Source organism: Stegodyphus dumicola, chromosome 8 (genome assembly GCF_044657685.1).
Source record: "Stegodyphus dumicola isolate Sdum_Otavi_A_Nest chromosome 8, ASM4465768v1".
NCBI lineage: Eukaryota > Metazoa > Arthropoda > Arachnida > Araneae > Eresidae > Stegodyphus > Stegodyphus dumicola.
In genome coordinates this window covers 101105877-101122151 of record NC_140775.1, presented here as the reverse complement: position 1 = coordinate 101122151, position 16275 = coordinate 101105877, and the positions used below count along the sequence as shown (strand labels likewise).

At 29.0% G+C, this 16275-nt stretch overlaps 1 protein-coding gene across 7 annotated transcripts in view; it reads right to left on the bottom strand.

The window, feature by feature from the left end:
• LOC118192690 (protein O-linked-mannose beta-1,2-N-acetylglucosaminyltransferase 1-like) overlaps nucleotides 1-16275 on the bottom strand; it is a 438475-nt gene that overhangs the window by 23971 nt on the left and 398229 nt on the right. For all 7 annotated transcript variants that reach the window (XM_085822182.1, XM_085822183.1, XM_085822184.1 and 4 more), the window contains 8 exons: nucleotides 15949-16047; nucleotides 15719-15846; nucleotides 9969-10039; nucleotides 5894-5969; nucleotides 3893-3937; nucleotides 3401-3481; nucleotides 3245-3303; nucleotides 2545-2617 (listed from right to left, as the gene is read on the bottom strand). In XM_085822182.1, the coding sequence (XP_085678308.1) occupies nucleotides 2545-2617; nucleotides 3245-3303; nucleotides 3401-3481; nucleotides 3893-3937; nucleotides 5894-5969; nucleotides 9969-10039; nucleotides 15719-15846; nucleotides 15949-16047 (632 nt within the window). The remainder of the gene's footprint in view (nucleotides 1-2544; nucleotides 2618-3244; nucleotides 3304-3400; nucleotides 3482-3892; nucleotides 3938-5893; nucleotides 5970-9968; nucleotides 10040-15718; nucleotides 15847-15948; nucleotides 16048-16275) is intronic.

Sequence of the window (16275 nt, the reverse complement as noted above, 5' to 3'; positions counted from 1 at the left end):
AGAAAAAAAAAAAAAAAAAATCTAGTAAGTAATTACTCAAATGAATAGAAATATATAGTGATGCATAAATAAACAAAAATCAGTAAAACTATCAAAGAATACATAATAATAATTAGATTACACAATTTCTTGAATGCAAATGACAGAATCCCATTTTTCTATTTACCAAATCTTTCAGCAAAGATTATGCAGTTAAAAATCAGTTTCATTTTTGTAAAAAAAGTAAATACCAAATAAAAAATTAAGTCTTTCAGATAAAACTGAACAATGACATTTTGTTTCATATGACTATTTATATTAAAATAAAATTTAAATATACAAATAAATTAACAAGCCTAATTTTATTTGGCTTAAACAAACAAGCTTTTCTCTTTGCTCATCTTAGCCCTTATCATCTCATTATTCCCTTTACAGTTTCCTATTTTTAATAGCCCCTTACATCGTTCTAAATGTTAACTATTCTAAAATCACTATTAAATATTTAATGAAAGATCATCTTATCCTATTTCTGGTGTACATCAATTATTAATACAAAGAGAAGGGTTTATTTTGCAAAAATTGATTTTTCTCAAGCATGTCTACAGCTTTCAGTCAGAGGTAAATCTTCTGAAGCTTTAACAATTATGATGTACAGAGATGCTCACAAAATTACTTAAAATATGGAATGAAAATTCCTGAATTAATGTATTAAGCAAATTAGATGAATTTAATCTGTATTTTGATGCTACTTTTATAGAGTATATGCCTGAAAGAACTTTTGGATATATTGCGATGAGTTATTAATCATACAAACCAGGATAGTTTCTATGTTGATTCTTTTCTTATGAAAAGGATGTATATGAAGATATGGTAATACAAAATCACAAGATGAAGATTATTAAAGAATACAATTTGGCAGGATTTTTAAAGGTCAAGTCAGAAAAATGCATTAATTCAATACTAAATTTAAATCATGTACAGAAAAAAAGAGAGAGCTACTAAAATTAGTTTAATGAAGAATGGCATTACTGTATGCTATGTGTTGAAATGCTATTGTTACTGATTTATTAAAGGAAATAAAAGTACAGTATTACTAAGCATAAAAGCATGAAAATCTATAATTTACTTCCTTTTAAATGTTTAATAAATGAACTAATATAAATTTATCTCTATAGCGGTGTGAAAAATTATGGTTATATCATAAAAATATCAGTTTCAAAATTTAATATTAATATATGACAATAAAAGCTTCTGTTAATTGCAAAGTTAATAAATCCAATTTTTTCAACTGATTTTCATAAAAATTACAAATGAGTTAAATTATAAATCCCAAGAACTAGCTGAATTATAAATTGCATCAGTTATGAATATTATTAACATGATTTAGCTACCATCTCTCTTTGTAAAAAATGTCACTAAAGCCTGAAAGAAGATTGGAAAACTTATATTTTTAAGAGTACCAATAAAAATTATTTTGCAGCAAGATACATAACATCATGCATTAGAAACATATCCTGTTAGCTAAAGTTATGAGGCAAAAGTTATCACTCAAATATAAATCACATAATTACAACACATTAGTACATAAGTTCTGATAAGGAACAACAATATATGCAATAAAAACAGCTATATGAAGGAAATCAAATATATCAAGATAGAGCTAATTTTTTTATTAATTATGGTATTACAAAAATGCAAAAGAAAAACTGAGAACCAGTAAAAAGCAAAATAAGAACTAGTCTAGGCCAAATGGCCAAAATATCAGAACAGTCAATTGAAATATTCTAGCCCTCATCAGAGGAATGGACAAAATTGATTCGATTTACCATTCCAAATAATAGCTATTAATATTTTTGCTGCTAAAGCATAATTATTCTTTTGGTTTAGATAGAATTTATATTTTTAAAGATTATTCCTATATACTTGTGCATGTGTGTGCACGCAGAAGCTAAAATTTACAACTTGAAATAAACTTGTGGGAAGGTTTTGTATCCCTGGATAACATTAATAAGTTTTCATTTATGATTCTTTTAATATATATATATATATATATAGTAAAATAATATATATAATATGCATGTTAATATGATCCATGCTTACTTTGGCACACACCAAATTTTTACTTAATATTTACATTATATGCAAAATTTTCATAATATCTGCAAGGTGAAAATAGTAATTTGCAATCTCAACAATTTCCTACATATAAGGATAAATTATTTTGGTCACAAGCATGCTGTTATAAGGAAGCCAAGCTCTTGGGCATGGTGTGTGTGTGGTGGGGGGGGGAGATAAAAGTGAAGTTGTGCATTTCATAATTTTTCAAATGACTTTATGGAATCTTGTGTGACTGGCATATTTATATGCCTCCCTCCTTTAAATCTGTGCTGATGATCATCATCCTAGTACTTTTAAAAATAAAACACTTAAAAAAATTTTTTTTTTTTTAATTTTTGCATTTAGAACATGTATTAGTTATCAAAGGATAAACATTAAAATAGATAATTATTTTAATAAAAATGATATCTTTATGTGAATATTCAAAGTAAGAAGAGAGAAACTTACCTGATCATTCCAAGCAGATATACAATAAATAGATTCATCTTCTTCCAATAGTCGAAGAGTTTGGCTAAAATAACTAAACAAAGGAGGAAAAAAGATCTTACTTGAAAAATTCTTTTAAATTTATTAAATAGTAGTGAGATATAAAAAAAAATTTATTTCAAAAGAAAATGAGAAAGAATATTAATGAAAGATAAAATACAGGCTTACTAATGATAAAAACAATAGCTAAATACACATCTATTCTTACAAATAAAAATCCCTCCCCTATTTAAGTACCATGTAAATAAGTTTTTACACTGCAGTGTTTTGTGTATAGTTTTAATTCAGATCCATCTTAAAAATATTTCCATGCACAAAATGTCCACTATACATACATATTTTTGATTATGCTAATGAAGTTATGAAAAATATGCAATTTTGTAAATTCAACTTGCCATGCATTTTAGGATCACAAATTATGTAATGTTACATTAATTACACATTATATTTTGCAGCCTTACACACAAGTTACCATGATTTTAATTTTGTGACTTTTTAAAAAATGAAAGGAACTCTTTATTACGAATATCGTGTTTCAGTAATATACAGTTTCTTCAACAATATTTAACTAAACTAAACGATAAGAAAATTCTTTTAAATATTTTAATTTCAGAGAGTTTATAGTTAATCTTTTCTAATAGATTCAAAAAAGCATAGTTACCTAAAGAAGTCGGGTGATACATCCAAATCTTCTTCAATAATAACTGCATATTTAGCATCCTAAACAGGAATACAAAAAAATTGACATAATTTTATTGAATTATAATTTTAAAATAGTTTCTTTTCAAATACATGAGTAAAGTGAAAATAAACTTACTGGAAACAAGTTAAATGTAGCTGTAAGACTAGCCTTGTAATGCTGTGATATTCTAGCATTCTTGGCACCAATTGGGGTATGCTGATGAAAGGCAATTTTTTTTTAAGATCATTCAGTAAACAAATTATCATTTCTTAAAACTTATAGTGAGGAAAATACAATACAAGTTCAATAAAATGCAAGTTCTGTTAAAAAATATACTGGCAATTTATTTTTAAGATCAGGCAGAACACAAATTATCATTTGTTAAAACTAAATGCAAGTTCTGTTTAAAAAATATACTGAGTGCTTCTAATATTACATAAGTAGGCTTCAAAGGTTGAAAATTTATCTAATGCATATAATTTTTTTTTTCAAACTACAAAAAAAAAAAAAAAAAAAAAAAAAAAAAAAAAAAAAAAAAAAAATCTCAATAGATGTAGGAGGGTTTTTTTTTTTTTTTTAAAGTTTTAATATCAAGAAGGAAACAGTATTTTATAAATTATAGCTTACCTGTATTCCTCTTAAACCAAAAAGTTTAGTAACTTCTAATGGTTCCTGCAAATATATTTGAAATTTATTTTGCAGTAATTTATAGTAAAACTTCAATAATTTGCTTTTTGATCAAGATTTTTGCAATACGTATTAATAATTAAATAACCTGAAATTCGGAAATCTTTACACGAAATAGAAAAAATATTAATATTTCAAAAAACTGGAATGGAAATACAGTACAAAGTCCGAAATCCGGACATTCATTATCCAGAATTATCTAAAATCTGGACCTCAAAACCACCAACAACGTTTTTCTCCTAGGTTTTATGCATGCGCATTAGATTCCCCTCTCCATGCATAATAAAACATCTGGAGAGTACCGATTCTTAATTTCACTTCGATACCAAACAACAAAATACCTATTTATTGAAGAAATAAACATTTTAGTATAAATTTGTATGATCAGTAATTTCGCTCTGTTGCTGCGTATCTGTTTTTTTGGCACACATCTCAAACCAAAACATTTCTACATAGATACATCATTGTTCTGACGCCAACCTGGTGAATCATTATTTATTATACTTTCCTTTCATCACCACATGTTTATCAAAACATAACAACTTCAGTAATGACTCATGTAGCCATGCCTAAAAAAAATTTTTTTATGTTGGTAATTGAATAATAAAGGAGCATGGTAACCTTTTATGCTGACATTACGCTTGGCGATAATTACAGATTTAAGTTAAATGCACTAAAATATGATGATGAGGAACAATTGACCAATTTCTTTCCATATGCTAAAAATCGATTTTATTGATGATACTCCTAGACCCAAAGATTACATTTAAAGCTATTTGAATTAAAAATAACTGATTTGTTATTCGCATAAACCCAGAACCAGCGTCAGGGCTTGTATGGCCGCATGGAGTCGCAGAATTTAGGACCCACAGAGACTGCATCAGGCAGTAAGATATCCAGCACCGGCCTTCAATAAGGCTTAAGCATATGTGGGATTTATTTATTCAGAACTCTAATAAGCCTTAAGCATATGCAAGAAATAGACATAAGTATAATAAATAACTAATACAATTCAGGTTTAATTGTCTCAGTGCGCGATAGAAGCAAAATCAAATTTAACGGAACAACTTGTGGTTAATCGCTAAGCTCATCATGCATAGCCAAATATGTATAGTGAAGGATAGCTAAATTTGATGATGATAGCTGCTAATTTTAAAGGTTTTCGGATATCGCAAAACAAAGGTGAAATTTTCCAATTAACGGATTTTGATTAGAAATGTGGAGAAGCGGTAATAAATGAAGATGATATAAGAGAAGTTTTTCATAGTGATGACAATGCTTCTCAATTATCAATCAATTAATGAATGTCAAAATCTGTAATACGGTGTAGATCCAGAAAATCCCGCTACCGATAGTGAAGAAAGTGAAGAGAAGTTACTGAAAACTACAAAATTTCGATTGACAAGCTCCAAACAACAGTTATAGGACTTCAACAATGCAACTAAACAAGAGATTATGTCTGTCTACAGAATTAAAGAGAAAGTATCAACACAAAAAAATGGAGCAACTTAAAAACTTACAATTGAAAGAAATATTTAATAAGGTAAACAAATAAATATTAAGCTTTTTTTTTTTTTTTTTTTTTTTTTTTTTGTAAATTTTGATACTTTTTAGATTATAAATACTTCATTATTTCATAAATCATGATTTCATATTTTTAATTTTATAATTTCTACATGCCATCTTACTAGATTTAAACTGACAATCTAATATCCAGAAAAATCCCAAATCTGGAATTGCTGAAATCCCGATGAGTCTGGATTTCGGACTTTGTACTGTAATTTGCATATGCTGTTTTCATAAGTAGAAATGTCAAATTCAAATACAAAATTATTTTGTGAACTGAATATTCTGTTTAAAAATATGACATGAATTTCAAGAATTACTATAAAGATTAAAGGTGATCAAATGGTAGAAAAGTTAGTACAGAATAAATATTACCTCAAAATAGCCATCTATAAAAACAGTTATCATTTCTGGATTGCAGCCGTGAGCTGATAATAAGGACCGTAACATTCTAAACAGGGATTGAAAAAAGCATTTATTTTACAGAATAATAATAATAATTTCATTATAACTTAAAAAATATATTAATAACACCGTTCTACAGCAAAACCTTTCATATGAAACTGATGTGTATTTTATAAAATTTATAATTTAACCCAAAACTGATCTTCAAAATTCTATTTTCTACTGATATGCAAAATATATCTTACTACAGCATATAAAAAGTACACATATTGATGTCTGTATACATACAAGTGGAATACTCCTAGTAAAATTCTTATATTTCAAACTAATACAGGGTGTGGCAGGGAAACTTCCTTATTTAAAATGCACGCCATCTAGCAACATTTATTCCGAGAAGGGTGGGGCAGGGCTCATTGAAAAGAGAGGTATCTAAAGTTTTATATCATGTAGGTTTAGTACTGACCACGCAGTGGATGAAAGAGGAGCGCGCATTCTCCATGCAGTTGTAATTTTCAACGTACTGCATTTTCATCCATATAGATTGACAGTGATGCAAAAACGTAATCCACGAGATTTTCTGTCATGAAAAAATGCATGCAAAGCAGTTCTTGACAGTACACCTCATGATGCCCTTGTGTTCTTTAGCGATGAGGCTCATTTTCATCTTTCCGGCTGTAGCATGCATTAAGCAAAATATGCAATAACGAAGTGGCACAAATCCCCGAGAATTTCATGAGCTGATCCTCCATACAGAACGTGTTCGCCTGATTTAGCCCCATGTGATTTCTTTTTGTGGAGCTATATGAAATCTCTAACATTCAAAGACCCTGGCTCAACTGAAGAACAATATTCAAGCTGCTGTCGACAATATATCTATTGACATACTGGTAAAAGTGTAAAGAAACTTCAAAACTCGACTATCTCAATACATTAACCAGAACAGAAGTCACCTAATGATATTAATTTTAAACCATAATAAAAAAAAATGTTTTATGTGTCTCTATAACTTGGGAAAAAATTAAACTGATATCGCTTATACTATTTGTGTTATTCATTTTTTTAAAAAAAAGGTAGTTTCCCTGCTGCACATTGTATTAAGAAAGCCAATAAAGTACAAATTTGTAATTTTTAAATAGTTTTAGAAAATTTTTTAAATGTATGAAACGGTAAAAGGAAAATCAGCATGGAAAAACTGCTTCACAAGCAGTGGCCAATAGTAGTGGATATGCATATAACTGTGATGCAAAAATTGCTAATGATAATTATAGCCATATATAGAAAATTTCCTAAAAATGAAAAGTTTTTGGTTTTTAAAATTATTCCGGCCTAATTCATTTTTAAATATTGCATTTCATTTAATTGAGTATTTTTGTACTATAATGTGTACTTTTTTTATTTATATTTACATTATAATGTTTTATTTTCACATTTTTACATGTTTTGCTCATATTTCATTGATTCAATACTTACATTTTGTTCTAACAGCTTTCTTACCATTTAAATATTTTTTCATTCCAAATAATTTTTAATTAATTTACATCACGTAGGGCAATTCTTGATATGCACATGATTTTGATAAATATTTATGTTTAATTTCATTTTTACTTTCGATTTGCAATGCATAGCAAGGACGAAATATGATGTCTGAATGGTTGAAAGGAGTGTGAAATAAACTAATACCCTCTGAAGAGTCGGTATTGTTTTATTATCTTTTCAATTATTAATTTTTAGGTAATTTTCTTTATATGGCTATAATTATTGTTAGCAATTTTTCATCACAATTTTATGCATATCCACTACTATTGGCCATTGTTTGTAAAACATAATAAAAAATGCCATTTTTATTATGCCAATTTTATTTTCCATGCCAATTTTCTTTTACTATTTCATACTTTTAAGTTTTCTAAAACTATTTAAAATTAATAAAAATTACACTTTAAATTTTACTTTAAAATTATGAAATTGTAAATTGGAATTTATTTAGAATTCAAATTGTAATTTCTTTACTGGCTTTCTTAATATTACTTTGAAATATAAGAACTTCAATAGGAGTACTCTCCCCTTTAATTATAATTATATTTAATTAAATCAATGCAGCCTAGGTGCAGGATTCTTAATAATCCTTCCTAACATTTGTTTATGTTGTTATATATATATATATATATATATGAAAATAAAATATATTTGTATGTTAATATATGTATGTAAGATATAACAAAATACAATGGCTGCTTTGAGAAATAACTGGTGACCTCAAAATCAATGATTCTAGATTTTATGGTCTTCCCCCTAAATTTATCCTTTTAACCAAATTTGAAATCTTTTCATAATGCTGCTTAAAAAAGGTAACTAAAACTAAAATTAACCAATCATAGCTTAGAGTACTTTCTGCATATACTCGGCATAAATACTGCTCACAAGTAATTATGTCGTTACTTTATGTATATATATATATATATTGAATGATCTAAAATTCATTGAATATGAAAACAAGTTTTTCTAATACTTGTGCAATAGCACCTGTATCTGTTGTGCTTCAAGAATCTCAAAAGGGAAAAAAAGGGGGGAGATTCAAAAGGGCATGACTGTGGCTATATCTGATACACAAGTTTTCCATTGTACATCTATGGCACTATCAAAAATGTTTATACAGTCAAAAGTCGTTAATTCGGACACCCATAATCCAGAATGATCTATAATCCGGACCTCAAAGCTAAATTTTTCTGCGCATCCGTCGCGTTGACGGCTGCGAATATGCGTGTGCGCATGCGCATAATATGTTTACTCTTGCATGTTTAATGTATAATGGACTGTATAAACTAAGCTAAAATTATCTAATTCAGATAATGTTGCAGATTGCATTGTTCCTTAATCTTCAAATTGGATTATTATTCAAAACGGCTTATTATTTTTTGCAGACTGTTAGAGCTATTTTATAAAAGTAAGCTTGAACTTTCAATTATGTCAAATAGAATTTCCGATATATATTTACTAATATGTAAAGGATCTACAAAGCGAAAGTATGTTTTGAAGTCCATTAAACAAAGTGGAATTGCTGCAAAAAATAGATAAAGGTATATTTTTCGTTTCTCTAACCATTCAGAAATTTGTTTATCAATTTCACGCTGCTCTGCGGCGAAGGGGTGGGGGGAAACGTCGCGGAGCGCAATGAATTGGAAGTTAATCTGTCAGCACTATCCTTATCTTCAGGGCAGATTTTTTTATTTTATTTGGCTTATAATTCCTTGCTAAATGTAGTATTTCATCTTGAAGTACTCTGTCTTTGATATGATTTAAATCAAATTCCTTGTCATTATAATTCGCTTCCGATAAAGAAGAAAGTGACACACAGGTTATTGAAAACGAAAAAATGTCGATTGACAAATTAGTCGGTATTCTCAACACAGCAATTATAGGACTTGAACAGCGGAACTTTGTAACTGAAGAAGAAATTATGCCTGTTTATAGAATTAAAGAGAAAGTATTATCACATAAAACGAAGCAACTTAAACAACTTACATTGAAATAAATGTTTAATAAAGTAAACAAATAAATATTAAGCTGTTTTTTTGTAAATTTTGATACCCTTTAGATCAAAATTGTTCTTTATTTCATAAATTACAGTTTCATATTTTTAATTTTATAATTTCTGCATGCCATCCTACCAGATTTAAACTGATGATCTATAATCCGGAAAAATCGAAATCCGGAATCGCCAAAGTCCCGACGAGTCCGGATTAACGACTTTTGACTGTATACATATATATGTATTGTATATTCGTATATAACAGTAATAATACATGTCTAATATATATAAGACATATATATGCAAATTTAATTATATATGTAAATATAATTAAAGTAAATATTCGAAAGCATACATACAAAAAAGACTCAAACCCACACACTTTATGAGATTTTCATTTATGATTTTCAATTTTCAATCAAGTATTGTCTCACATATATTACACTGACTGAAAAATACACAGATTTTCTGCATGCAAACTATGCTGTTATTCCGAAGCACACTTTTGATTAAACTTACCTGTAGAGGTAATGAGGCCTGTTACTAGCTATAATAGCTACTGGAACATCTCTCACTCTGTTGTTCTGAATCTGTGAAAGTAATAGGTAATATAAGATTATTCATAATTCCATAAAACATTTTTAAAGTTCATAAATTACAAGAAAATTTTATCATACTGAAATGGAAGCTAACAAAAAGTCCCCCTCTCCTTGCATATTTCACAAATGATCAATGTATCCACATTTATTGCTATGGTAGACATTATATTAATGTATTGCTAGCACCTGTATACCACAATCAACCAAAACCCACAGCTTTGGTGATGTGGTTATGAAAATCATAAAAATAGAGGGGAATGGAGGTATGATATATATATTCCCTTCCCAAGAAAAAGTCATAGAACAAGATGACATCCTATTAAAGTATCTTATTTGATTGAGATGCTATCTCAAATCATTTCAGTAATGATTTATGTGTTAGTGGATAACTGTGCAGTTGAAAAAGGTAATCATGCTGTTTACACTTAACCATAGTATTAGCTAATTTTTTAATAAGTTCAAGCAAATGTTCCTGTGAGGCACAAATATTAGTAGCATCTAAAAAAGGAGAACACATTGAATATTTGTGAAATATGTAAAAATACTTATATTCACATATATTTCGTGGCAATAAAATTGATATTGGTTTCATAACTTATCCGTAAACAGACTACACATCATGTAATGAATTTTTTAAATATTTAAGAGAACTATAAATAATTCCACACAAAAAGGAAAACTAAATAATGCACTTTCAATAAAGAAATAACTTTCTTTAATGATTCTAACAAGATGATTTAAATTTTATCATTATATTATTAAAACAAATCTAATGCGGACATCAAACACATGACTTCCTTGCATGGCCTACCAAATTACAGTACACACACCTTACTAAAATCACTTCTGGTTCAAGCATATTTTAGTTTTAATTTATTTTTTATTTACTTTTTTATAAAAAATTTTATAATTACATACTTGACAGACTTTTAAACTCTTAAAAAGAACTGCTCTATCCATACCTTTTTCACACTGTTCATCAACAGCCTTTCAATTGTATTTTCAAGGTGTTAAAACTACTGATAGCTTTTTTGATCTCCACTTTTTCAATTCAAGAGTTCTTACAGTTTGCAATGCTTTTTCTCAATTCAGTTGAGGTTGGCATGTAGTCGCTTTCTTTCATATCACTTTTGCTGTCAGTTTCAGTAACTCTTAACACTTTATATAATATTTTAATCAGTGTTTTTACACGCTCTCTAAATGTTATCATTTGTTGTAATGTCTTCTAAAAACGAATCTGCTTAATTTCCTTCACTGATGTCTGAAACGTAAGAAATAGTTTGCAATTCCTCTGTGACTTCTAAATGAAAACCACATTTTCTACAGCAATTTTCAACTGTGTTTTGGTAGACTATGCATAGCATATAGCAGAGATTATCAACTTAGTTATTCCCTTCAAAATGCTCATATTTTCACAACATTCAGATTTTCTTTTTTTTTAAACAACACTTTTTCTGTAATTACATTCAAATGCTTTTGGAGGAAAGACAGAAGCCGTATCTGCATGAAAAATTTTAGGTTTTTCAGAATGATATCAGAGTAGTGTAATGCTATTTTTTCATTTTTCAATTCTCTGTCTCATTTCAAAAGGAAATGAATTCTTGTTATTATGGTAAGGTAAATACTTGACTCCTTTTAAACACTGTGGTTTACCACTGGTGTCTTTTTAATTATAGGATACACATTGTACATTAATAGCACAGTAACACACTCTTTTAATTTCTTAAAGCATACTGCTGTTTCACATTTAAACATTAACATGCACTCCAGTAATGCTCTGTAAAACAGATCAGCTTAATCTGTGTTATAAATTTTCAGTGGTATTCTTTATTCTTTTTTTGTATTCTTTTAGAAGCTTACATAAAATATCTTTTCTCTATTTCTCAGCCGATGATTATCTGCTCCTTATTTCTCACCACACAGTTTCAGATAAACAATGTTATTTCTCTCTTTCCACCTTAGCCATCCATCAGTTGGGAATGAAATTTTCTCTTAGCATTTTAGCAAATTCTACAGCTTTTGACATTAAAAGAGCTCTGGAAATTGGGAAACCATTCTAGAAGAGCGGTTTCAGCATCTTTAGATTTTCCATCCTTTGTGCTTCCTCAACACATTAGCAATTTTTACTAGTTTTTATCAATTTTATTTTTTAAGTAAACTGCATAATGCTGTTTGTAAAAATCCCCACTTTAAAAGCTGCTTCTCTTTGGCTACACTTACCAAACCTACCATAATCTTTCAGAAATTTATGTTTTCTCTTTCAGGCTTAAATAATTTTCAACAATTACAAGTCATGTGCACAGAAAATAAAAAATGTTTCTTTCAGCGATTTGTTCAAATTCAAAATTTCTATTTCTCGCCAGCAAGAAAAAAAGACTGCATCTTTCTTTGTCTGCCCAGTCAATGTGTCACTTCATGTTATAAGCATAACGGATGGCTTCTTTTATTCAGCCTATAACAACTATTCCCCTTTTCCAGTCAAAGACTGATTATGTATGATAATGCAAGAAAGCATTTCATGATGTTTTCTGAGAACATCCTACAAATTTAATGCGTGTATGCATGCCCATCCCCTATCAGCTGCTGTTCGAGAACAGGAACCAGTGTTCACTTAAGCAACAGCTATTATTTAATGGTGTGGAACACTCATTCATTTATAATTAAACAGCTTGTTTCCAATGCCTCTAAAGTATCACTTTTGTTAATCATAAGATAAAGGTATTCTGTCATCTCAGCTGTAATCCGGATAAAGAGATTTGCAAACAATGACTTACAAGAACTTAGGAAGTATACTCAACACTCCACAGTGGTCCTGGTTCTCACTACACTAGCTGAAATTTCTACCAAACCCATTTTTTTAAAGCACTACACAACTGAATGATTAGCATGTGAATTACAAACAGATTTTATCAGCCATAAACAGTTTATTCTGTATCTGAATAACAAGACTCACCAGTTTGAGTTTTATAAGTGGCAGTAATGAATTTAATAAATGGCCTTTTTTCTATTGATTAGTATGCATTCATTTTAGCTCCTGGAAATTTGAATGCATTTAGCAGCTGAGTAATCAGCTACAGGCACTATACAGTGGAACCTTGAGATAACAGCACCTCTCTATATGAGAAATTCGAGATACGAGAAAAGCAAGAATGAAAAATTTGTCTCTAATACAAGCACTGACTCAAGTAACGAGCATTGAGCCAGGCTGTTGGTATGCATGGTGCCATTTCCTGATCCGGCTTGACTCGAGGAATCCCCTCGTCAGATCACTTGGTGTTCTTTCATGTATGTGTTTGTGTACTTGGGAGTAAATTGTTTATTACATTTAACATGAAAATAATTATTTCACAATGCCTTCCAAGAAGACTGTTGCCTCAAATAGCGCTGCAAAGAAAAATAAGAAAGCCATGGCGTTGAAATTAAGAAAGAAATCATGGATAAACATAAGCGTGGTATAAGAGTGGCGGAATTGGCGAAGACTTACGGGTTTTCAACATCAAAGATCTGCACTATTTTGAAGACGAAGGAAGAAATTAAGAAACCTGATATAGGCAGAAAAGGTATCGTTACTTCCAATCATCATCCAAAAACTCCTAGAAGCTGTTGGTGTGCATTAACGAGAAGCAGTTATGGTTGGTGTTAGAAGCTACCATAAAGGCAAACTACAGTTACTATTAGAAAAAGTGTTTTTTATGTTTATATTTTGGGGGTGTGGAATGGATTAACTGGATTTCCATTATTTTAAATGGAGAAGTTTGTTTCTAGAGATGAGAAATTTGCTATACGAGCTGGAACGAATTAAACTTGTATCACAAGGTTCTATTGTACACAATTTTTTTTCGGGGGGGGGGGGCTGCACTTCATTGAAAATTATTTTTTCAAATTATTCTTAATTAACCAATTCCTCAAGGCAAGTTGAAAATTACATCAAAAACTGAAAATTTTGAAATCAAATATCCCAGTCAATTTCTCTTATACAAGAGTTAAACTTCTTATCATTTTATTTTTTCTTGAATTATTGGTGCCTTGAGGATTTGGTTGCTTGAGGAATTGGTTAATTAAGTTATAGTAATTTGAGAAAATAATTTTAAGTGCAGACAAAAAAAAAAAAAAAAGTGTGTATAGTATCTGTAGCTGATTAAACTCACTGGTTAATAAATTCAGCTGCTTATTACGAATATGAAACATTCACAAATATTAAGTATAGGAATTGGGAAATCACATTAGACAGATTTTTAGTTAGCGTCAGTTAGATTTTTTTATTTGCATAATTTTTTTTTAACTTTGCATTCCCAAAACATGAATATTTTCATCATTTAAAACACCTCTGTAATTGAAAGCGTATAACTACAACCAATGATTGCGAAATATATACACTTTTGGTTCTGCTGGTTGCCATAAAATAGATGTTATAGCAGTCCTATATACAAAATTTCAGTGTTCTATGGCTAATCATTTTTGAGTTATACGAGATACATTCATATGGATGTAAGTACAGACAACATGAAAAAAAAATCTATTTTGAATCCATTTTACAATCTATTTGGAAAAAAGAGTCCTTTATTCTGTCCTTACGAACAGCTATGAGGCGAAAGAATAGTCAAAATGGATATTTTTGTTTAAATATGATACCCAAATTTTTTCATGATTACAATACTTCCTATACTTCATAAAAGGAAATAAGAATTAAAATTCTTATTGGTTTAAATTTTTATTAAAATACTTAAGATAAATTAATATAAAAAAAATCTGAAAGCTTTCAGATTTTATATTACGGCAAAATGGGTTTTTTTAATGTTTTGTGTGTTGCCTTTATTCATTAAACATCATGTTTGTTCTTCACACTTAAACCATAAAATTCAATTCAACAACAATATCACAAAATAATTTAAAAAGAGCATATCTTTAGAATTTCCAATACACAGTCTTGTGTGTTGAAGATAAAATCCCCCCCCCCATATAGTGTTGCCATTGCTGGCTTTGAAATCATACAGTTTCTTAATCAAAAACTCATAATTGCTTTACAAAATATTAAATAGATAATAAAACAAATTCCAAATTTGAGCTTTCAGATGCCCATATTCGGATGGAGACACACGTTATTCAAATTCTGATGGCTCTAGATACCATTGTTTTATCACAATGCAAGAAACATACATACATTTAAGTAGCTTCTTCATTATTTAAATTCTTTAAATATAATACAAGGCAATAATATTTGGTGGCAACAATGTGATGTGAAAAGTCAGTTAGACTTTTAAAATTTTCAGTGCAAAATGCCAAAACAAAATTAATAGCCCTTCAGGGCTAATCCCCTTTGGGCTAACAAGACATAGTACACTGAACTAGAGAACTAAATGCAGAATACTGGGAATTTCAGGATAAACTGCATTTAGTAAATCAAACAAATCAGTTACACTTCTAATCAAATGCTCTACTCCTGGAACAAAACTTAAAAAAATTTTAGTTATTATTTTTTAATATTGGTTATAAAAACATCAATACAACAAGAATTCTTTATTTACACATCCATATGAATATCAGTAATACAGGTGCATGATCTTCCTTATCTCGATAAAAAAATTAATGTTTCTTATGGAAAGCAATTGAAAGAAGAAACAATTTGCAAGAAAACCTATATAATATTTAAGGATAAAAATAAAAACTTACATCTTTGGGTGTGAATGCTAATGGTGCTGGATCCACACAACTACACACACTCCCATAACCTTCTATGTGATTACAGAAGCCTCTCCTTCGAATGTTTTCTTCATTTTCAGCCCAGTCACATTCACTCTCTTAGGAAATAATAATAAATAAAGGGAACATGCCAACATAACAATGTTTTGAATAAAAAAGTAAGTAATAATATAGACATAAGGGATTTATAGATTAATCACCTTCAACAGGAACTAGAGGAACTTCAACTCTCAACAGAACTGGTGCTCCCCAACTATTAAATTCAGGACTTTTGCTGTAATTTTCCCCATACAATTTTCCTGCAAAATAATATGAAAATATATACACCTAAGTAACAACTAATAACTTATATTATTCATGAATACTCTACTAACTGATAAACTAATTTTAAACATACATTATTTATTACACTTTCAGTATAAATTTTGTAATTATATATTAGTAATAAACCCCAAATAATAACTTCATGGATTTATTACCACTATTTTACAATAAAACACATTTAATAATGACAATACTAGCAATTT